Source organism: Aptenodytes patagonicus, chromosome 4 (assembly GCF_965638725.1).
Source record: "Aptenodytes patagonicus chromosome 4, bAptPat1.pri.cur, whole genome shotgun sequence".
Lineage (NCBI taxonomy): Eukaryota > Metazoa > Chordata > Aves > Sphenisciformes > Spheniscidae > Aptenodytes > Aptenodytes patagonicus.
In genome coordinates, this window is record NC_134952.1 from 83,261,583 (window position 1) to 83,285,308 (window position 23,726).

A 23,726-nucleotide genomic window follows, 5' to 3' on the forward strand; every position below is an offset into this window, starting at 1 on the left:
GGACACAACACAAAGTAACTAGCACGATACCAGAGCCAAGCTATGGAGAAAGGCCAGGGTCCTCCTCACCAAATCAGTTGAAGACTGCTACCAATTCTTAGTACACACTACCAAAACTCCAAAATACCAAAGTATATTTGAGTGATCAATGAAAAACGGCTTAAAACCTTACCTTCCTTTCCTAGTAAGGAACTGCTTCAAATCCCTAAGGATATTTCCGCTTTGTTGTCCAACTTCTAAGTACAGGTTAGGTCTGTCAAAACTAGTACACGTGACCTGGGGATTCTTCAAGTTCAGACAATTCACTATGTCTTCTCTGATCGATGGACTTGCGGTTGCAGTTAAAGCAACAATGGGAACCTGCAATGAACAGTAGAAGAAAAAGTCCGAGACATCCGATTGATTTTTTTCTCTTAACCAATAACAACATGAGTCAAAACTGACATGGCACGTATACAGGCACTTTAATCTGTTTATGATCACTGGATCAGCTCAGCTATTTGAAAAATATAGTTCATGTTTAGCTTCCTAGAGCTTTGGTCTACACTGTTCAGGAGAGTAGACAGGGACAGAACACTGTTGAAGTATAGAGTTTTATTCTGAAAGCCTGTTTTCTTTAGTTACACCTCCAACCGGTCTGTAATACTTCTCTGATGTGGTTAGCTAAATTTAGGGAACATAAGACAAAACTTCCCAGAAAAGCATGTAAAGTTCAGGTCTAAATTTTTGAGCTTGTAGAATAAATGCTTGAGGAGTGTCTAGAAGTCACAGTTGCATGCTCTTACAAGCCACTCAGCCAGCCAGTTTGAAAATAAAATCCCTCAATATTAAACCAGAAGCTTAGGGACATTGTCTTCCACAGCATAGGGATCCAACAAAGTAATTTAGCGTTCAGAAGTTCCTGGTAGTCCAGGTTCAGAATATCCTTCCTTTAAGCATTTGGAAAAACCCACAAAGCTCAGTCACTGACAGAAACTGCACAACCTCCAAAACAGCATGGTAAGTACACCCGAAGAGCAACATCAAGAGACTGATATTGCAAACTAAAATGAGGTAGTACCCTTCTCATATTAGAAATCAAACATAACAAAACCTGACCGATGGCAGAGCCTTCTTTAATGAGCCTAAACTTCTAAAGGAATTTCTGAAGTCGTGGCCCCACTCGGAAATGCAATGAGCTTCATCGACAGCTATGACGGCAATACCTGGTGGGCACAAAACCACAGCATGGACACATTAACATAACAAACCAACCAACACGGGAAGTGACAACACACAAACACCCCATTCTGCTCAATTTCAAGCTTTCCTGCGAAGGCACCAGCAGTCTGCTCAAATTTTTGTTTCCAGGACGCCTTCTGCTGTACCGACTCCCCAAGCCCATTTTTTTAATGGTCTCTTTCGTAAAGAGGCCCAAGAGCTTTTACAGACTCCCCCACCACCATCTCTGCTTCCTGCTCCAAATCTCCAACATCCCTCACAATGGGTCAAAATCTTGAGCTACCTCTGACAGGACCTTTTCCCACCCACCCCTTTTCCAGGCTTTCTTACTGAGAGTCACAAATGGTGCTTACAGATGTCATTAGTTTTATTTTCTGGATTGTAAAACAAAACCCGAGTGTCTCAGGTCTGCACCGAACAGGTAAGTTAAAGTCCAGAAAAAATATGAGAGAAGAGGGGTTAGAGACGGCCCTGGAAAATAACCTTACATTTTCTGAAACGGAAAAAACCCTCGACTGGAGTACAGATATCCCATTCTAATCTGCATGTTCCAAGCACCCTGGTGTCAGAGAGGCCAAACATCCAGTTCCTCAGGACTCCAGAAATTCAGATGGCTCATCTTCTCCCTAGATAGTCCTCCCTGCCTACAGCACTAGAAACTCAGTTCCTTCATAAAAAAAAATTATTGGAGTTTACATGCCTTGAATTTATCCTACTGTGACAGATGCATCAGCTGCATCATCTTTGACAAAAAGATAATTTTTAATATGCGCTATGGTGTTTCAAAACACAATTTCATTGTTACATTCTGAGAAAGATCACAGAGATCAGAATACTTAAAAGGCTAAAATATTTAGTGATATACATTTCACTTTCTGCAATTTAAAGATCGGTGTTTAGCGCCTCCGTTCCCAGTAAGTCGTCTGACATTCCCATGCCAAGACCACGCTAAAGACACTACTCACATATGATCTTTTTTTAATGTATGACAGCATCTTCTGACAGCATTTATTGGCAGTCACTACGCTAGCCTCTGAGCTCACTAGTGGTAAGAAACCGGTGAAAAACGTTCAAGCATTAGAAAAAGTTTAAAGGTGATTATGGATTTAAGCTGCCTGCCAGCTCATCCACAACCTTACCCCCAACTTACCAATAGTTTGGTCAAGACTCTGAAGTAACTTCAAGTTCATCGAACAAAACTCTGGAGTCATATATACGACTCTGTACTGACCCCTGAAACATCAAGAAAATACACTGTCACAGAAGGAAAAACCCCAGACAGCTCAACCAAATGAAACAAAACCGTGATTGTCTAGAAGACGTAAATGAGAACAAGTACAGACATCTGGATAGGGAACACGAGCAAGGAAGTGAAGACCATAGAAAGCGTTCCAGAACAGTAGGAAAGCAAGGCAGTACACAGCATTACGGGAAAAGGAAAAACAGCAAACAGATTTACTAGCCTTTAGAATAAGAAGGGACCGTTGTGATGACTTGGGTGACAAATATAGATCTAACACCTGTGTAAAATCAAGTATAAATCACCACATAAAGCTGAGTCAACAGGCCCCATCTCCACAGCCAGAGGGCACAAGAGGGTGGCTAGAGCCTCCCGCGTACTCAGCCTGGGTGAACGCAAGCAGTATCACCCACTGCCAGGTCCCAGGCCTGAGCCAAAATCAAGAGTTTCAGCGATGACAGATCAGGGGGACATCCTACCTCTCAAATACACCTACGTCAGAACCTGCAGTCCCAGAAAGCTTGTCTAAGACTTACGCTTTGATGCATTCATTGATGTTTTTCGACTGAGCCGAACCAAGCAAGCAAGCTGGAACACCTGACATTCTGCAGAAATAAAAAGCACGGTCATGAACAGCTTTACTCTCAAAGCTTTCTGCCTCAGCTTTCAGCCTATGCCAGCACTTCATAACGCAAGTTCAAGCTGCGAGGTCAGAGACTACTTTCTTCCAAGGATCTTTGTGGGGAAAAGCCTTTTGAAAAAGCGAGAGCGGTCAGTGGCTATTCCTGCCACCCAAATGCTCTTCCACCTCCCCTCCAGCTGTCCCACACGCTTGATTAGTGCAATAAGGAATCAGAGAAATTAAGACCATTTTCCTTGCACAAGAGCTAAGTTTACTAATAAAACATCCAAAAGAAGAAAACACGGTACGTATATTTTCTTTAGCTATCATCTCATGCAGTTCACCACATTTGGATGTAAGCCTTATGAGCATGTGATTTTTTTGCCTCGCCTTTCAATCTTTTGTGAGCTACTGGTGCTGCATCTGTTTATTTTCAATCAGGTGGCTGCTTTTTAATGACAGATTCCATAATTACGCTTACCACCTCAGCCACTTCCTATTTGAGCTCTTTCAGGACCCCGCAACCCCTGCCCTCTTAACTTGGTGATCTGCCGCAATTTATTACTGCCGCAATTTATTACAGCCTTTTGTTTCGATAGCTTCTCCCCCCTCGCTCCTCTGTTACAGTCCTTGGCAGAACTGCACCCAGACTGACAGACAAATTACTGAATTGCATTAGGTTGTAGAAATTCCATCTCCTCAGCCTTCAAAATGAGAAAGTAGTGAATAAACCCTTTCCGCTGAGGAAAACAATATAAAAGCCAAAGCAGCAGCTGAATACATACAGACACCCTGCTGATTAATACTTAGTCTAGGAGCTGGCTATAGAGGCAGCTTAGGCTGTCCAGCCATTCATCTGCACACAGTCACGATGTGCAGCAGAAAATACCACGCGTAATTGAAGTTCCTTACTTCAAAAAATCTTCATATCCTCTCTTTCACAAAAGACCTGTTCTTTCTGAGTTGGACAAGGCAGCAATGAACTAGACAACTCAGCACGACTCCCACAACTTAAATGAAAGTGTCAGAAGTGAATAGAAGTGAGTAACAGAGCAAGTACACGTAGAGAAAGCATTATCAGGTATTAAAAAACAAAGATTTATCTTGACGACACCTATAACTGCTCATGTAAGAGCGATTCAGTGTCACCCATAGTTCCCCCATCACACCTTTTAAGAAGCGAAGAGGCCAGGTGTTAGGAGACCAACTACACCGTCCGTCTAAAAAGTCTGTGCCGTAACTTTGATCCCAACGGCCCACAGCTTCCTGCTGTACGTTGTTCAGATGTTACTTCTCAGACCCAAAGGAAGCCCGTTGTTCAGATGTTACTTCTCAGACCCAAAGGAAGCCCTACCAAACTTGGCATAACTCTCACAGGCTGAAACAGCCTGTGAAGCTCCTCCATCAGTTCTGTCTGCACAAAAAGGGCCTGTGAATCCAGAAACACCTGAGAAGGATCTACCTTCAGGAACCACCCACCAGCATAGATCCTTCGCAAATTCAGCCTACAGTTCACACAATTGGCAAATCCAGTGATCTTAAGACTATTTACACAGTTTGCATGTGTTCCTCGAGAAACGTATGTTTTACAGCTGACACACAAACAGCTTGCTGTACAAAGCTGCAACCTTAAACACCAAGGAATGCCACAAGCAGAACCCGTGAGTTTCCACAGGCAATACAGCAGCAGCTTGTTACTACGGCTTTACTTACGTCAGCTGCAGCACCTGGTCCTCCATCAAGGAGATAAGAGGACAGATGACAATTCCTACATATCCAGTGTAAACAGGAGGAAACTGGTAGCACAAGCTTTTTCCATAGCCTTAAAGAAAAAAAGGCAGAAGTGAAACATCATGCTTTCTATGCAGCTGTAACATACACCTATATGAGACAATTCTAACACCTTGTTGAGCCCTAAAAAGAAGTGGTGATGTTTGTTCTGCTAGTAGAGGAACAAAGATGCGAGATAAATATGGTCAGCATCCATTCGATACCCCTCTCTACACCAAGGTCAGTGACTAAGGCTAGGACAGAAAAACAAGTAGCCAGCATAGCTGGCTCAGATTTACGCAGTCTTAATCAGGGTACTCTGCTCAGATTTACGCAGTCTTAATCAGGGCACTCTGCTCGCATGAGCCACATGGACAGTCTCCAAGTTTGAGTCCTACTCTCCCCAAAAAGGAAAAGATTTTTCACTGCTTCTTGGGATGTGAAGTTAACTTACCGGTTGCCATGACAACAAGATTATCTCTTCTGTCTTCTAAAAGCGAATTGATCACTTTCCACTGGACCCTTTAAATTAAACAAAGGGGAACATTTTATTTTTGCCACTACACATAACACGTAAATTTTGTGAAACTGCATATTCAAGTGAATTTCATGTTAAAGAAACCCTTCCGGCTGCCTTACAGAGCGTTGTCTTTGCACGCTGCAACCCCTCAAACACTCCAGCTACTGCAGGTAGTCCCACCAGTGCTACAGTGGGGATCTCTAACAGGACTAAGGCAAGCAACATTTGATGCAGTCATTCACAGAAGATGACAAAACAAACCGCATCTCCCATACATTAATAACCGATCCACAAACACTGTGAAAACTACAGTTACCTTCAACACAAGAGATTCTAAACAGGACCTTGATTTTGCCAAACAATTTTCACCCTCTTGCGGTCTCGCAAGCGTACATAACTGTGGTCAATTAAAAAAAATCCCCCCACCCCCGTTTCCAAAAGCTGACCAAATATTTTGAGTAAAACAGCTCCCCCCCCCCCGCCAAGTGTTGCTCTTAAGCTGTGTCTTGCACAGAAAGCATTCCACCACCAGTCATCCAGGAAGATTTCATCCCGCTCCCGTTGAACTTAAGAACTGTAACAGCAATGCTCGAGTACATAAGCACATGCTGCACTGAGATTACACCACAGTAGATAGACAGAAGCCGGTCCCTCCTTAATTAGAGCCACATAACAAAGGATAACCAGGCTAAGGAAGTTTATCATACAGGGAACAACACCTGTGCAGTTTGTTGCTCGCTGTTTAAAACATCTGAACCAGACCTGATACAATAAAGCTTCCATCACAGGAGATACGCCGTCAGAAGAGTCAAGAAACTCATCCCCTACTGTGAGAGTACAGTATGGTAGTTAACACCCCCTAAGATTGATTTTGACGTCTTGTTGTGGCAAAGGCTGCTTTTCTTCTCCTAAAGATTTTGCACAGGTCCTAGTTTGGTATTGTTTTTTTTAAAGTAAGTAGTAATAAAAAAAATCATCCGAGTTGAAAGAAGGGAAAGAAGATGAACCCTAGAGCGTACATTTTAACAGATAATATACTCACGGTTTAAAAGAAGAATGCCCAAAATATGTCTTCAGACATGTGATGTGGCTTTCATTAGGTACTGGCAGCAATGGATCTTTAGTGGGAGAGAGCAGAAAAAAAAAAAACAACTCATCTGTGATTAAATTTAAAAAAAAAAAAAAAGAAGCACTGTCTTGACCAACAAGAGTCTGCTCATGATTAGTGATGCCCAGGGCCTAGGATTTGCGTAACTCTGGTGAAAAGAGAGACAAACTCTGAAGATATTTACGGGCTAGAATAAAGGATTAAAAAAGCAAACAGGCTCCTCAGAGACCCTGCATGAGGAGGAGAACATATGGCTTGATTAATGAAATAAAGCAAAAGGTTTTGTAACGCAGAGCTGTGTTATTTGCAACATGTTCAGACGAGGTACTAGAGATGTTTTACCAGGCATGCGTTTAAAGACCCTACTGAAACTACACTAATCGGTACCAAACACTGCAAGCCGCTAACAAAGCCATGGTCCAAAAACGACATCCAAGAGGATCCTGACCTTGCTACGAACACTGAAGAAACATATTCAAGATCTCTGTTGAAATTTATAATTAACATTCAGCAGTAGAAAGCATGACATTTCCACCTAGTTTTTGTCTGTTGGGCAAGCATGCATTCTTGTAACAGCCTGTCTGCTATTGTTTGGAGAGATGAACTGAACAAACAAACAAACAACTCATCCATCTCCATCCAGCAGCCCACGTTCTGCTTGGAAGAAGCAAGCCGTTTTGTCTTGGCTGATGCTGTTACTTCGAGTGACAAGGTCCACAGTCTACCTTACACAACCAGAGAAGGAAGCTTTCACACAGTGACCATCCAAACAAGCCAAGGTGTATTTCACCTCACATTTCAGCCTCTTTTCCCCCATTTGATTTGTCTCCACAAGGCCAGCTCCAAGCATTAAGTCAAGATCACCCCCCAGCCAGAATTTCCTAAGAATTCTACCACAAAGCAGCAGTGGTGGGACAACAGAACAAAAGCATATAGCGGAGGTGCCATCTTCCCCTCTGCTGTGTTCTGAATAGGTCCCCTCAATTCTGCATGAACTCCACATCCCCAGATCAGTTTTACTCCCATTAAGCATACAGAATGTCTACTGATCATGGCAGGAGTTAACGATGTTTTGCCAAGGACACCTTTAAATTTTCATCTTGACACACAGACAAGTACTCCTTTCGAAACCCAGATGAGCTTTAACTGTCTGCTTTAAGAAACCAAGCACAAAATGTTGCTGTGCTTCCACATCTGCTCCTACAGACAGTGAGGGGTTTTTTTTATTTAGTTGTGCCCTACAATTTAAAAACATACCCAAACATTCTTCCTCTTCTTCCTCAATGCCTTCATCTTCTTCACCATCTGGTGCAACGTTCAATTCTGTGTCAGGAGTTTCCCTGGCTTTATCGGACTCTCTTTCAGTTAAAACTCCTTTGGAATCGTCTACATCTTCTAAAGACTGAGCAATCAGGAGAAAAAGTTATTTCAGAGCATGAAAGGGTAGATACAATGCATGTCTGAGGCAATACGGTATAGGGACACGAGTTTTAATCTCCTTATGGTGTATCTTTGTGCTGTGTGCCAATACATCTAAGGAAAGCACAGTGGTCAAAGTACTTCATCAGTAGCGTGCAGATTCAAAGAGCCATTTCCCGGGTACCGTTACAAGGGCTTTTGTTTCTTCTTCGCAAAAAGGTCTCTGAAATTTTCAAGGCACTAAAATCTGTTCTTTTATAGAACCAACAGTTGGGGGTTTGGGGTTTTTTTTTTTACTTGCAACTAGATGAAGGCACAAGTTTCACTGCAAAGTGACTTAGGAGGCTAGTCACAGAACAAACAGAAAGGATGGGGATCCCAATGTCATGTTACACTCCTTGTTTCCAAAACGTGGTACTCCGAGGAACACTAACTAAACCCCTTCCACTCAGGTTAGCTTTTTTGACCAAAACTGCATTTAGAGAAGATGACATGCAGCACTGAGAACCAACCGCAAGAGACCTGGTCCCTCCCTAGAAGAAAATTCAACTTTTTCCCCCCCCAGACCTTTGAGTCTTGCTTCCTACTTAGCTGTAAGCAGCACACTTAACCTTCACATGTGTACAAGCACACGAACGCTTGCGACTGCTGTGGTGGAAGCGTTCAGTCGCTTGACTTGAAATACATACAGCACTCTCTGGGGGATCAGGAAAAAAGCCAGGGTAAACAAAAATAAGACTCAACATCTGAATCTTCTTTTCAGGAAGTTAAGAGTTACACCAGTAAAAAACACTTTAAAAGAGGCCTGCAAAGCCTGGCTACAAAGCAATTTCACCTACAGCCCAGGCTAGCAGCACTTGCAGCACACAAACCGCTCCGTCAGCTCAACCCCTCGGACAAGGGTTTGAATGCATGACACTTGCAGCAGATCAGTTTATGAATGATTTTCTACACAAATGCACTAAGTGGGCGGATCAAGTCCAAGGAAGGAATTTCCTAGTCCAATTTCCTAGGAAGGAAATTAACTCTATCCCTGCCGAAACCAGGACACTGGTATAGTAAAGATGCAGTAGGAGGCAAGCGATATTGAAGTCTAACACTAGTGAATTCAATTATTTCGGTATCCACACATTCGTCTGTCTTCTGTCCACCTTCTGTAAGCAATTACATCATCATTACAAAAAACATTGAAAACCGAAACCCCGAGGCACTCACTTTAAGCATCTCCATTTCCAGTTCTTCATCGCTTTCGATGACACAGGAAATATTTTGTTCGTTGTCTGTGGAGCATGCCTCCTAAAAAGAAATTATTTTCTTCTTATCAGCAGTTATTTCTATTTTACCCACAACCTTTCAACCTTCTGTACATACTATAAACCATTTCTCTGTACGCTGTTACTCCTTACCAAAATTAACTAAGCTCAACATTCAGCTCTAAAGACTGCCCATTAAAAAAATATCCTGAAAGAAATATTAGAACATAACAAGGCCCTGTAGTAAGAGACAAAAACAGTAGTATCACCAGCTGTGTGAAACCCTTGGAACGTAAGGAAATTATAATCTGATTCGAGGCACCAATCCACATCCAGCAGTCACTAGAAGGACTGCTATTTACAGATCCCTTAGAAAAGAGATCTTCTCTATATTCATAACCAACTTGGAGATGCTCGAGTGCAGAATTTGTCCCCACGCTGCAAGAAATTCTTAGATAACGTATTAGCAATTAAAAGAGGAAAAACTAATCAGGCTATTGAGAACTTTTGTATTCAGCACTAATCCTTCCAATCACGTGACTGAGGAGCGGCTCAGTGCTTGACTACCTCCAGAAATATTTTCCAGACTCTGAGCCCTTCTTCCAGCCCACCTTAATATTCTCTCAGGAACAGAACTTTTTAAAATTGTGGGGGACATTAAGGATGAGATCACTTCCTCTGCTCAGTGTCCATGATTAACGAGGGCTTTTCTCATTACCTCAGGCGCAGCTTCGTTGACCAATTCTTCTGCAGCCTGACGTTCCAAGATCTGAAGTTCTTGCTCAGTAATGTCTAGTGACATGAACTCATCTCTGTCTGCTTCGTCCTTAGAGCTGGCTGCTGCAGCCCCGTCTTCCACAACGGTGTTACCTCTCTCTGCCTCTTCTTCATTACCGTCTCCCTCCCAGAAGCCAGCTAGTGTAGCATCAGGGGAGATGCTGAAGTCGCCTTCAAACTGTTTAGCAGATTCAGGCATTTCAATTTTTTGTGCTTCAACGTTTGCTGACTCCGCTTCAAGATTCTTTGGAGCTGCACCACAGCTCCTCTCCAGTACAGAAGGGGAACCTGAACCAAACAGCGTGCTTCTTAAGGCATTTACATTCTCTGATATGTCAGCTACTATTTCTGCCGCCCTAGAAGGTAAAACAAGAAAGTTAAACCGAAATGATAAAGGCAGTTACTACATACATCTTAGCCACAAGCAGAACTGAGGATTCTAAAGTAGTCTGTTTCTCCAGATAGAGTTTGTCCAAAACTTCACATATAAAGACTCATCGCTCATACGCAGTTGGCATTCCACTTCTGTGAGAGGAAAATAAAATTTCTTTACGCTGAAGAAAACCTATAAAGACTCTCTGAAAACACAGTTTGTGGTATTGCCCCCACGCTTCTATCAAGTCTCCAGACTTCTAGTAGCTAGTCATGTGAAAGTCCTGAGTATTTATGAAAGAAGGTCTTGTTGTACATTTCAGCAAGAAGAAACAGATTCAGCAAAGTTCAGTGTCAAACCCAGTGCAATTAGACGAGTGAAAACCTATGTTCCTATGTATAAAGACAGTATTTTCCCCATCAAGTGTACTGTGCTTTCTTCTCTTGGACAAGGATGCACAGATAACAGACTGCGATTAACATACCTGTATTTTGTTGCATGGGACCTCAGGGATCAAGAACAAAATATTGACCTTACAGGTAAAGTAGAGACAGGCTGGCAAAAAAAAAAAAAATCTAACCTCTGCAAATTTTCAAGTTGTCCAGAAGACTCAGGGATGCAAGAAGCCAGGTCCGTTATCTCTTCAGCTAGTGAAGTCAAGCGCTCCTTCACACCCTCTGACAGCATCTTATCTATAAAGAAGTGCCGTCAGAGATATTTCACAATAATTGAGGTCTAACACCTATACGCAAGCAAGTTCCATTCAAGTAACTGCATTTCTGCAAGATCTACAGCTGGTAAGACGGCCTATTCCAGTGCTTAAAAATCAAGTACAGGGAATCAGGCCAAGCTTCTATGTCCTTCAGCATTGCATCTCTTCCAGTGGCCCGTTACACATGCTCAGGGAAAAAGGATACAGAACAGGACCGAAACAAAGTGATCTTTCCCCAGTATACCCTCCAGCTTCCAGAAAAGAGCTGCTAACACAGATAGGCTGACTAAACCAAAGCCAAAAAAATCGCACCTCATGTTAAGGGGATAGTACTGCCACTTCTGTCTTTGATAGAAAAGTAAAATTCAGCTAGTACAAAAAGGAAACAAGCTTTCCCCCGCCTCTTTCTCAACCATAAGCTACATGCACTACTTAACTTTCCTTAGGTAGCACAGAACTGAACAAAAACTAAGACTTCAGAATCACTTTTCTAATGAAGTACATAACGCTAAGCTGTTCTAAGGAAATTTGGGTCCTATTTATACACTTCAAGACAAGCATTACTTCAAAACATGTATTTTTTGTGGTCTTATTTCTTCTTAAACTAGATTTTTGTCCCTGCATCAGCAGAATTGAAATTAACTCACTGAAGTGTTTCCATAAACAAACTGGGACGACTGCAGGAATTCTTACCATCTCTGTATACAGCAGAAACAAAGAACATGCCAAGACCGCATTCCTACATCACTACTGAAAATAGTTACACAGTACGGTAACCCAGGTCACCTAAGAGCCTTTACAGTCTGCTCTCGCTGGAAGCGATCTCTAATCGCCAAGAAGCCAGACGATCCTGACACAAAGATACTATGAAAAAAACCTGTTGGGAAATAGAATGTTCAGTTGTACATTGAATAAAGCCCTTATGCTTGAATATATCATTTACCTCTTCTTACACAAAAGAATTTCCCGTCACTGTTACTCAAATTTTTCAGTTTTTGATAAATGATGAAGCCAGCCTGCAAAAGAAAGGGAAAAAAATTAGTACTCGGTACTCCGCAGAGAAACAACATCTTAGAGACTAAACAAAAAAAAAAACAGAATTAGCTTAGCAAACCATGACATGAATACATTGTGAACATCAAATTCTGAGTTGCTGGCCCATGCCGTACACCGGTCAGTGGTCTGCCTTACTGCATTGTTCATCACAACCAGGTTACGTTTTACAGAACGCTTCACGAAAGGCAAAGTCCCCACTTGGGGTCCACACTGTAGCGGATACTCTTATATAGATCCCGGCCCGGTTATCTTATAAAGTTAGCTGCAAATAGAGAGCTCCAAGTACTCTGCTCCCAGTCTCACCATCTGCTCCACCTCATTCCGATTTTACGTCCTGCTCCAAGAGAATAGCTATCAACCTACTAAGATCGCTTCTGTGTGCTTAGTATTTCCCCTGATATGAATAATAAGTTCTAACAGGAAAACGCAGCCTAAAGCCAGGAATGTGCTAATTAGGCTACACATGTTAACCAAAGTATCTTAAAGAGGAAAAGAGAGAAACAAGTTACTCCCTCGTGTTTTCCTGTGAGGCTCCAAAAGGCAGGCCAGGTGAACAGAGCACAGCGGGAAAGAGACACGGCCTGGAAAAAGCTGGCTATAGCAACTGCACCCGGCACCAAAAACAGAGCTCCTTTCCTTACCGGTTTGGGTCTTAACAGGTGCTAAACCCTCCACGGTTTAACATTTAACTAAACTAGAAAATACGCAGTGTTTCCCGAGTCAGAACGGAAAACGGAGGCCACTGTCCCACTTCCCTTCCTCCAACCTCATGGCAAAATAAAAGCCCGAGGAGATTTTATTTCGCTGCCATAAAGAACAATTTTGTCCTAGGAAGCAGGCAGCACCCAGCAGCACATGGCTAAATTCCTTCACAGAACCGCAGGAAAAACTACGCTCTGTTCAAAATGGTGAAAAGCAGGGACTTCTACAGAGCTACAAAAATTCATATGCAGCTAAATTACTCTTCCTGGTAATCCATACTGTGGTTGTGCTGCATTTAGCCACTGGAGAAGGTTCTATTTCTTCAAAGTTGCTTATTAATTTTATCCCACATATTATATTTAGCAGGATTTTGGTTCATAAGCAGCTCAAGAAAGATGACCAAAAACCCCAGTAGAAAACACATCCAGAAGTGCTAACAAGCAACAGTGAATACCTGCAGACAAAGGGACCAAGAACTAATTACCCACTCTTCACTTCCATAAGCGATTTTTGTACTTAAATACACATCAGCCATCTTACACCTACACGGGATAATCACACTGCAACAGTTTAGGCTTACTCCATACAGACAGATGTAAATTCACCTGACTGCTCCATCAAAACTCACTTCCCGGAGGTGACAACTTGAAGCGAGTCCAAATGGACAGACACTCCTCAGGCATACTTGTTGGTGCCCGTGTTACTTGGCACGTTCAGAGCACAGCACAGTGCTCCTCCCCCAGGAGCTCTGCTTCGTGAATAGACTTGACTAAAAAGGCAAGTCTTGCGACACCATGAAACATTAAGAGGCAAGGACCTCACGGGAGGCTCGAGGCTGCCGTGGAATGAGGTTTCTTTCTTTCTTCCGTCTACATTCAATTTTCTACGTGAAGTGGTCACCACAATATCCTCTTCCAGTCATCTCGGCAACAAGACAGGTTACCGAGTCGGGTACAAGCAGTACCATCTTCAACAGAGAAGATATTATGAAGCTCTGGATGAACACTGAGGTTTACAAACCTAAAGACAGACAAGGAATTGGACAGCAACCTACTTGGTGGCGTTTCCACCTTTAAGCATCCCATATCCACAGCGGACCTCAGAGTCTCCCTACGTTCATTACGTTCTGTAGCAGAAAGGCATTAAAACCAGCAGCTAACAGCCCATTAGAGGAGGAATTTATTGATACGGGTGGAATGGAGATCTCTTCTTGTACGTACATAGGCATCTGTGGCTGCATACAGTTTTTGCTCCTCGTTGAGTGGAAACTCTTCCCAGTTACTACAGCGGACAGACTTATCCTTCAAAAGCTGCTTGCCAAAAAGGTGTTTTACCAGACCATTTAGACTCCATATCTCCTTACACTTCAGCTGGGGAAAGAAAAAAAGGACTTGGTGAAAGGAGAAAGCAATTGGACCTGGCAGAACGCATTCCTATAAGTGGCAAAGCGTACTTAATCCCTCATTAGAAGCAGAGCTCTGGGTTAGTCAGAAAAAAAGTTTCTCAAAGCAGTAGTGTTCTCCAGGCCTAATTCTGCTCTCGTCATACAAAGAGCTAGTTTGGCGATTCGAAAGCCGTACTTCCCTGCCCCGAAACTGTACTGTTAGGGACATACCTACATCGTCAAGCTGAAAGACGGCATTAGGGCCAGCTGAGTCCACCCAACGTGAGGTGGTATTATCACACTACCAAAAATAGGAAGTCTGTACAGTGTAGTCTCTGGGTTGATAAAATAAAAGCCATAGACTTAAACAGCAACCCCTCTCTGCTCCAGGATTTTTCTATTATTTGCCTTTCTAATTAGAGAAACTCAATATCTAACACCAGACATTTATCTGATATAAACACAGGAATATTAAAGTCTGCCTCTAAGTGTTTCGTCATCTTCTGCAAGTCCGCAACCAAGCGCAAGCCAAAGAGCGCAGTTACAGACCACGCTAACCACTATTCAGCATGCTGGGAAGCCGTTCATCAGAAGTCTCTAGAAGTCACCCCACCACACTGCCGGTTTCAATTGCTTTTGTAACAGTATTTGCCAATCACAGTTGCTACATGCTATTGTCTTAATAGCCAGTTTGGGAAACTTTCCTTCAGACCCCAAGGATCCAGGACTCGCTGGCACAGCCGCCTGCTATTCCAGCTTGCGGGCACTTGCAAAACATGCAGAACTGGCGAGCCTAACAGCGGCAGTGCAGCATTAGCTCATCCCCTTAAATCCGGGGGGAATAGAACCTACCAACTGTTCATTTTAGGTTCCCCCAGCCCTCCCCCTCGTGTTGTGCCATTATATATAACTCTATTCTTCGTTTTATCAAGCTTCGCTTTCAAGTTTCTTTTTGGTTTGTTTTCTCTTTAGCAGAAAACTTTAAAGCTGCTATCGGAGATCACATTGCTCATCTTCGTAACAAATTATCCTGGAGTCAGATGCCGGGATAAAAAAAAAAAAGGAGGGGTTAACGGAGGAAACTCCAAGTCTGAAAAGAAACAGCTCCTCCTATTGCTTGAGCAAAACACTTTAATTTGTACAACTGCCCACCCACTAGGAACTGAAACTTCAAGGTGGCTCATATAGAGAGCACTGCCCCAAATGCCGATGATACATCACGTTCCCCTCTCCCCCGCTGTGATTACACAGGGTACATAAAGCGCAGAACAGAGAAAGGTGTAAGTAGGATTATTTCTGGACATAAATCTCTGTCCTCCACCAGGAAATTACAATTGTTGCTATTAGCCTACCAAACAAAAAAATGCAGAAAGAACAAGAAGTGCATGGAGAGACCGAGTACAGGTAAGGAAAAGCCTTGCGTGTACAGAAAGACAGAAAAGCTTTAAGGGACACGCCAGAAATAAGAACAGCAGGATGATTTGGAAGGTAATGAACCTTTTTCCCCCTAATAAGACACCACAGATCTCCCTACGTCCAATGATATCTAACCAAAACCCAACTAAAGTGAAATTCAGGGTGCGCCAAATGCAACGCTACTTCTAGACAATGGGTCATCGGGGGCTGGAAACAGCACCCAGATGAGAGCAGAGGCAACGTCAGCTTTGGAGTCATGGAAACAAAGGTATTTCTGCGGCTCCAGATCACGTGGCAAACACCTCCGCGTGGAGGACTTCAAAAGGAAGACCTTGATGCTTCCTTCCAGCACCAAGCAAGCCATGGCAGGAGGGCTGCCTCCTTTCAAACAGGCATCAGTCCTTCACTGCCGCCGCACCTTATTTTAAAGGTTCAGCCGCTGCTGGGACAAGTACGCCATAGCCAGTGGAATCCTGACTGGCACCATCTGGCAATTTCCATCACTAAGTAGTAAAGAAAAATGCATCTGCAGCTGAATTAAAAAGCCGTACCTTGTAAATGCAAAACGTGAACCGACCTGAAAGGGGACAAATGTTCATTAAGAACTGGCTCACTGAAAGACAGTACTCAGTTCTGCAGAGCTTCCTGAGAGTTCTTATTAAACTTTTTTTAATTAAGTTACAATACATCTCTGCTGTATTCTACAGAATACATTTGCTATCAGAATTGAACTCCTGTGAAGACAAGGAAGCCTCCTTTTGTATAGCAAAACAACAAGATTCCCTCCCACAACAAAAAGGTTGTAAGTTTACTTTCTCATTAGCAATGTCAGTCAGCTCCACAAAGCTCTTCAGTTTGATTTCAAAGTCACTCATCAGCTTCCATTGATCTCCCTCAATTCCTACGCCAACCTTTTTAATTGTTTCATCTTCGAGCAGTCTTTTGAGTCCCTTGGGAAAACCTAAAATAGATTAAGCCCAAACGTGAGAAACAAAATACTGGAAGATGCCCGAAAGTCTAATGGAAGTGACAAAGTCCTAGCACAAAGGCCATGTGCAAAAACCTGCACTTTTAGAGGAAAAGCCCCCAAAGTCGCTGTTTATGTGACCATTTGTACTCTGGAATGACCGGAAACACCAACTGATTGTAATGTACCATCTGCAGACAAGCAGGAATGAAATATTTGAAACACACAAATTCATTCTGGATCTGAAAACAAATCAAATAAAATTAAACAACCTTATTTCCTTTGTCTTACCGATCGTTAAATCACGTAACAAAAAGGCAACCTCTAACTGGAAAAAATATTTTAATTCTCAGAATTGGATGCTCACAAAACCAAACACAGTATTATTTTACTATTTTCCACATTATTCCTTCCCAGTTTTTGCTATTTCACATTCCCAGGAAACAGTTTAAACCGTAAGCACGGGGAATCACCAAGAAAACAAATTCTGTGGAGGCATACTCAGTGCTAACGCTGGGCTGGTCCAACAATAGCATTTGGAAAACAGAATTCACCAACGTGATCCTCTGCCAAGCCCAGACAAGTCAGTCTTGTAAGTAAGAAAACAAAATATTCAAGGATGTACTCAGATGCTAAGTATTATATTTTGATTTATCCCAAACTGATGGCACAGCAATCCTGGATCAAAGGGTATTTTCAAGTTTACAGGACTGCACAGAAGCATGCAGCTTTCATACCTGGTTTTCTACAGAAAGGAACAGCCTCAGACACTTCATACTTGAACGAAAGCAGCCTTTTTCTCCCCTCCGTGTTTGTTCCCATTTAAAATTCAGAGCACCTTATTTAAATACATACCTTCAGGAACCCACAGCTGGATACCCTGAAGCAGTCTCAAGTGTAATTCTAGTACCTACAAACACGCAGTATTGCACAAACGCACAGTACTTAGTATCCGGCTTGGTTGTCCTTTCAAATTTCACCTTTTCACTACCGTAATACATATTTCTATACTTCAACAATCACTTTGCATCACTGATTTTATTTTTACACAGCTATCTCCGCACTTTCACGGCTACCACTGACACGCTGTACAGACACTTTTGCAACTATAGCCACCATCAGCCGTGTTGCGGACGGTGAAGTTGCAGGTCCAATCCAAAGCATTAGAAAATTACTGTTAAAAACCCACTAAACTGTAGTAGCCTGGTGCTGTAAGATGCAGACAAAGTACAACACTGCCAAAGCACCTCAGCCATAACACAATACGGAAAATCCTCTGTAGAGGAGATAAATACAGTTGAGCTGAATTAAAGCCTGCAACATCTGCAGCTGACTTACTGAACAAGTGATTTCCACCTAAGAATATCATCACAAAAGCCTTCAAGGACAGGAACTTCCCAGTAGAGGACTTGTGCTCCATTTCTTCCACCTCATTTCTAGAAAAGCGACTGTATGAACTAAAAAGGTCTAAGTTAAAGACTAGACAGGGGCTACAATCTGAGAAACAGGCCACATTTTCTTAGAAGTCTGTAAGGAAAAAAAAAAGACTAAGAAATGGAAAATTACCAAGAATCTTCCTAATATATGTAATTCTTGTCCTTTATATGCAGTCCAAGAACTCTCTACTCTCTTCCTCCTGCAGAAGGAAGCATTTTTTTTCTTGCAACAAAAAGTGGTAAGTCTTACCCAACTGGCTAATTTTGCCAACATCTACATTTCTGTAGATCAAATGTGTTCTGCACAGTAAGCAGAAATTGGCTGCGATTCCCGCAAAAAGGCTGACGTATCACTCGGTTCAAAGTACATCTCCCATTGGCAAGAAGAGAAATTTTAGAGAACGATTCAGGAGGAAACACCGTATTCTGCTATAACACACAGTAGCCCATGTGCAACCGTACTCAGCGCCAACACGCCAACATCTTCGCTTTTAGAATCAAAAGCATTTCAGCTCTTTATGACTCTTCTTCCCTTAGCTTCCTTTCCTCAAATCTTTTTCTTTTGTGCACTTGTACCTTTCTGCCTCCCAGATTGAATAGCCTCCAGCAATTAAATTTTCCACCCCATTTGCTATAAATGACATAGGATTGAACACCAACATTAAAATTATCGGTATTATACCTCAGCATGCACACCCCCGGGAAATCAGAGACATCTCACAGGCATAGTTTCCATCTAACATTCGAACCAAAGGTTATAAAACTGCAGCCTCCTTCCCTCATTCCTATTTTCCCCATTTGGATGCTTTTATTCACATCCATAACGAATTCAGACTCTGTTGAGCATACCCCCTTCTCTCCCCACAGCTGCATCACACCAGGCATCCAGTATTCTTTCTGAAAACCAACGTCACAAAATGCAGGAATTAGGAACAAACAGCACGACGGCCATCATTTTTGACGGTTTTTGTTACTGAAGCTAAATTAAAAGGAAACACAGCCTGCTAAATTTAGGTTTGTTGTTTATTTTGGCACTAAACAGAAAGGTTATTATACAAGCAGGGAAATAAATTTTCAAAACGGAATTAAAATATTCTTTCCCAGAGAGAAAATAATCCTCAAGTAAGGCTCTTTTGCCCTGTTCAGAACCTAAAACACTGTATGCCAGCACACAGGGCAAGACTTGGGCTAAGATCCCCTTGATACACATAGACAATACTCAAAGAATAAATCCCTTTATTATAGGCGGGAAAGGGGAAAAGAAGGATGGATTTCTACTATCCAGCGTAGTGTGAAATATCGGCTATTGATCAAGGCTTAAGTTCAAACTTAATCACAAGAAACAGAGGACAACTCATGCCCTCAATAATAAGAGAGGAAGTACAGTACCTGACATTGAAGAGATGTGAAACAAATAACACTTCTCCTCAGTGACACATATCTGGATTACAGCTATTTTCGCCATTTTTCCTTTAGCATACGATGGTGGCCATTCAATATCAAATCCGACAGCAGCCCCATCTGATAAGCTCTGCCTGAAAAGAAATGGGATATTCTTCACATTTAGCTGTTCTCCTACCAGTTTTTTAAGTATCAGGCTTAAGTCATCTTACATAAAGATCATCAAGAGAATCGCAGCCAGCGCATCTTTCCTTTCACATGTACACGACACAGAAATCATTTAAAAATCAAGACAACAAGGAGGTGAAATTCCTGCTGGTCCCAAAAGCTACACGAAACCCTTCAAACCTTAGCAGATCTTACCGCGTGCAAACAGTAGTACAGCAAACCTCAGGCAACAGCCAAACACAAGAGGTGATGGAATAGATTATATCCCCTTGAAAGCTTGTTTTTTTACCCATCCCACTGCACTGAAAGTTTTGTATAGAATTTTTTCCCCAGTAATATGAGCTGTGCTACGCAAAAAGGGGGGGGGGAGAATCATCTGTTCACATCGTGAATTTACTACCTTTTCTTCAAACATACAGTCCCCAGTTATGAATTAATACATATGCTGGATTTCTTACAGGTCACACTTCCCCGTGAAGTCACTCAAGCTCATGGAATTATCCATACTGCAAGAGGCAAAGAACCTGCGTTAGAGCGTTTGCTGCTTCTGCTTAAAGGGACCGCAAGGTTCAGCGATGGCATCTCCCATAAAAAGGCCAAATGGGAAACTGCATCGCACAGCGGAGAGGTATTTTTAAACCACCACACGCTGTAGACAAACCAGGGATCTCTCTCAAGGATAATGCACCATCATGGGAAATCGGTTCAGTTTGTGCTTGCAACCAGTAAGACACATTTGCCACACATAACAAGACAGCCAACACCACCAGATGTTTTCTCTGGCTGAACTGTTGACCTCTGGACACATCAAATGCACAATCAGCCAGGAGGAGACAGAGAGAAGAGCCAAGTCCTCTTCAGAAAGGAAAAAGCACTCAAAGGAAAAAACGGAGTAAGAGCTATTACCTAATATCTTCCGAGAGGAGAGAACAGTCACTGGCTTCGTAGCTGTAAAGAACAGATCCGCAGAACTCAAGGAACGGCAGCTCGTCTTCCAAAACGCTCCTCTGAACGGTCGACTTCTGTCAAACAAGATTTGGAAGAGGCTCGGTTACCGGCCACACCTCACCTTGCCACAGAGACACATCAGCACTGCAACCGCTGCACGCGACTTCAATGCCGTATCCCAGCAAGGCTGGCACCGGTGGTTACTGAAGCCTTGCAGCAGAACCGCGCTCCACACGCAGGGCCAGAATCACTTGTCAACTAACAACAGGGTGACACACCTACTCCCCCCTTTAAACATTCAGGTTCATGCCCCAATTTCTCTGCTTAACTCCGAGCACTCTGACTGAAATCGTGCAGGCTGAGTTTTCACCTCAATTTAGTTTAGTTGGATTCCTCCCGCCAAACAGATTTAGCGGCTTTCCAAGAAAAAGGTCAGGGAAAACATCCATTTTTGACAGTATCAAAAACCCCTCAATACTACTTCGAATGCTGTAGCACTTGCACGCCTCAAACGTGAGGGGAAAAAATATTTAGAAAACGGACAGACAGCTAAGTCATTTTTCGAGTCATTCAAACCTGGTCAGGCTGAAATCCCCTGACCCATCTCTATTTCGGTACAGCTGTATGCAACAGCTCAGTTACCCCATTTCCTTGCTCCTACATTTCGGCTAGCCCACTTCACTTAACCCCACCAGATATAACGTGTGAGGAACTTGACAAAGGTCTAAGTAAACTCCGCGGATTTAAAACTATGTGCAATATTTGAAAGGACCAATATCCTCCATCAGCTGATGAATACTGGTTTACAAATCGAAGCTTTAAGCACACAAGGGAAGGTGAAATGCAGCACTCCAGCTGGCATCTTTTCCCCCCCTTTCAGAAGCGTATTTACTAAAAGTTATTGACTGATAAACTTACTTGAACTGCAAAACTTCTGATAACATTGACCTGCCTCAGAAACCTTCAGGTTGGTTAAAAACATGCAAAAGTAAGCTACGATGCCAGTAATGGCAAATATGGTTAAATATCACCCAATAACCCCCGAAGAACAAAACAGTCTTGTCAATCCAATGAGGCCACAATACACAAAACAGGTTTTAATACAGTTTCAGAAACATTAAGTTGCCTGGAAGGGGGAGATTCTGAAACAAAGAAAGATAGTGCTGATTTTTTACTTGCACAACAGAACTTTTCCTCCAGTTAATGGAGGGTCAAAGTTTAATCAAAACCCTTCCTCAAAGCGCTTGCTGAGGCAGGGTGCCACAGTACACAGGCTGCGCCGCAGCAAATGAAAGTCATGTTGGTTTTAACTGACATTTTTTAATATCCATGCTACTAATTTTTTTACTCCCACTTTGTGGAAGGAAAACTGCTGAACTGAATCTTCTGCTTTTTTCCCATTAATTAGTTTTCTAATTGCCAAAGCAGTTTCAGATGTTACAGGGAGGTCCCTTCTAGTGGGAAATTTTATACTGAAACTGCTCACATATGCAGAAAAAGCCATCCAAGGACACATTAACATTCTTAGGACACCAGAAATTGACATAATCTTGATGATCACTTAACTCTTCTGATACCTCTGAGCTGCAAAACCTTCTGAAATACTGAACATGTGCAAATGCAGAAAGCCAGAAGACCTTAGTCATGGAATCATTTAGGTTGGAAGAGACCTTTAAGATCATGGAGTTCAACCATTAACCTAGCGCTGCCAAGCCCACCACTAAACCATGTCCCTAAGCACCACATCTACACCTCTTTTAAATACCTCCAGGGATGGGGACTCCACCACTTCCCTGGGCAGCCTGTTTCAATGCTTGACAACCCTTTTGGGGAAGAAGTTTTTCCTAATATCCAATCTAAACCTCCCCTGGCACAACTTGAGGCCATTTCCTCTCGTCCTATCGCTTGTTACTTGGGAGAAGAGACCGACCCCACCTCGCTACAACCTCCTTTCAGGGAGTTGTAGAGAGCGATGAGGTCTCCCCTCAGCCTCCTTTTCTCCAGACCAAACAACCCCAGTTCCCTCAGCCGCTCCTCATCAGACTTGTTCTCCAGACCCCTCACCAGCCTCGTTGCCCTTCTCTGGACACGCTCCAGCACCTCGACGTCCTTCTCGTAGTGAGGGGCCCAAAACTGAACACAGTATTCGAGGTGCGGCCTCACCAGTGCTGAGTACAGAGGAACAATCACTTCCCTACTCCTGCTGGCCACACTATTTCTGATACAGGCCAGGATGCTACTGGCCTTACCAGAACAGACTCCCCTGCCAGACTACAACTCGAGGTCATTGCGTTTTGAGCTCTCAAACTACACAGATGAAAAATCCCTAGTCCTTGCTGGTGTACAGCCCGCAATACTGGGTGAGCAACGCATCAAAAGCTGCCTTATACTTGGGTGGTTTTACCACTGAAATTCGAGATTGTCAGGAAGAAATTTCTACAGAGGTAACAGCAACAACCTTTGGTCAATACGCGGTATTTTCATTTAAAAAAAAAAAGAGACTTTAACAAGCTAATTCAACCAGTAGTAACACAAGAGCACCTGAATTTAATTACAGATCATAGGACAAGAGAGCAGTAAACATTCACAAATCTCAGAGGCACAGGTCTAACTAAAAGCATGTGGTCCGATGTCGTTTTATTACGCAGCCTGCAACTAAGTTTCCCCCATGTGACGACATACCTTTTTATCACCCAAAACTCCTTCTTGGCTTTGTGTAAGCATCCACTGCGGATATTTGTTCTGCAGACTAGTATTTAACAAATCCGTTTTAGTCATTTCTTCCACATTTCTGTTACTTTTACATTAAAAAAAGAACAAAAAATAGAACCATCAGTAGTTTGTATAGAGACAAGGTGTTACTATCACCAGGCCAGAACAAGGTTACCCAAGATCACTACCTTGAACTTAAAATGCTTTGTGCACGAGTACGGGCATTTACAGAGTTGCCCACATTAAACGGCAGAAGAGCTTTAGGCATTATATTCTTGTTCACATGTCAGTAAGAAAAACAAGAAAAAAAACCAGGAAAACGTCTTAAAGTCCTTCTGGGATATTAAGTTCCGTCTAGTTTTATGAAGATCAGTGACTCAGAACGGAAGAGTACACCTACTGCCATCTCTGGTCAACGTAGCCCTCATTAATTAGACAAATCTATCTGGTGTTTTAGGTAACAGCACAGGAACCAGCCACCTAGCTTAAAAGCAGTCAGCTGCATTTGCTGATAAACGAAG

The 23,726-nt window shown here is 42.7% G+C and overlaps 1 protein-coding gene across 10 annotated transcripts in view; it reads right to left on the reverse strand.

Annotated features, from left to right (window-relative positions):
- The window catches only part of WRN (WRN RecQ like helicase), a 47,966-nt gene that overhangs the window by 22,544 nt on the left and 1,696 nt on the right, over nucleotides 1-23,726 (reverse strand). For 6 of the 10 annotated variants that reach the window (XM_076337411.1, XM_076337418.1, XM_076337408.1 and 3 more), the window contains 17 exons: nucleotides 23,176-23,290; nucleotides 20,452-20,567; nucleotides 19,366-19,511; nucleotides 16,386-16,534; nucleotides 13,994-14,143; nucleotides 11,959-12,031; nucleotides 10,884-10,995; nucleotides 9,872-10,286; nucleotides 9,116-9,196; nucleotides 7,739-7,883; nucleotides 6,416-6,491; nucleotides 5,308-5,375; nucleotides 4,797-4,905; nucleotides 2,998-3,066; nucleotides 2,372-2,454; nucleotides 1,099-1,205; nucleotides 173-360 (listed from right to left, as the gene is read on the reverse strand). In XM_076337411.1, the coding sequence (XP_076193526.1) occupies nucleotides 173-360; nucleotides 1,099-1,205; nucleotides 2,372-2,454; nucleotides 2,998-3,066; nucleotides 4,797-4,905; nucleotides 5,308-5,375; nucleotides 6,416-6,491; nucleotides 7,739-7,883; nucleotides 9,116-9,196; nucleotides 9,872-10,286; nucleotides 10,884-10,995; nucleotides 11,959-12,031; nucleotides 13,994-14,143; nucleotides 16,386-16,534; nucleotides 19,366-19,511; nucleotides 20,452-20,567; nucleotides 23,176-23,290 (2,202 nt within the window). The remainder of the gene's footprint in view (nucleotides 1-172; nucleotides 361-1,098; nucleotides 1,206-2,371; nucleotides 2,455-2,997; nucleotides 3,067-4,796; nucleotides 4,906-5,307; nucleotides 5,376-6,415; nucleotides 6,492-7,738; nucleotides 7,884-9,115; nucleotides 9,197-9,871; nucleotides 10,287-10,883; nucleotides 10,996-11,958; nucleotides 12,032-13,993; nucleotides 14,144-16,385; nucleotides 16,535-19,365; nucleotides 19,512-20,451; nucleotides 20,568-23,175; nucleotides 23,291-23,726) is intronic. The other 4 variants (XM_076337414.1, XM_076337413.1, XM_076337415.1 and 1 more) reach the window with 3 other exon arrangements.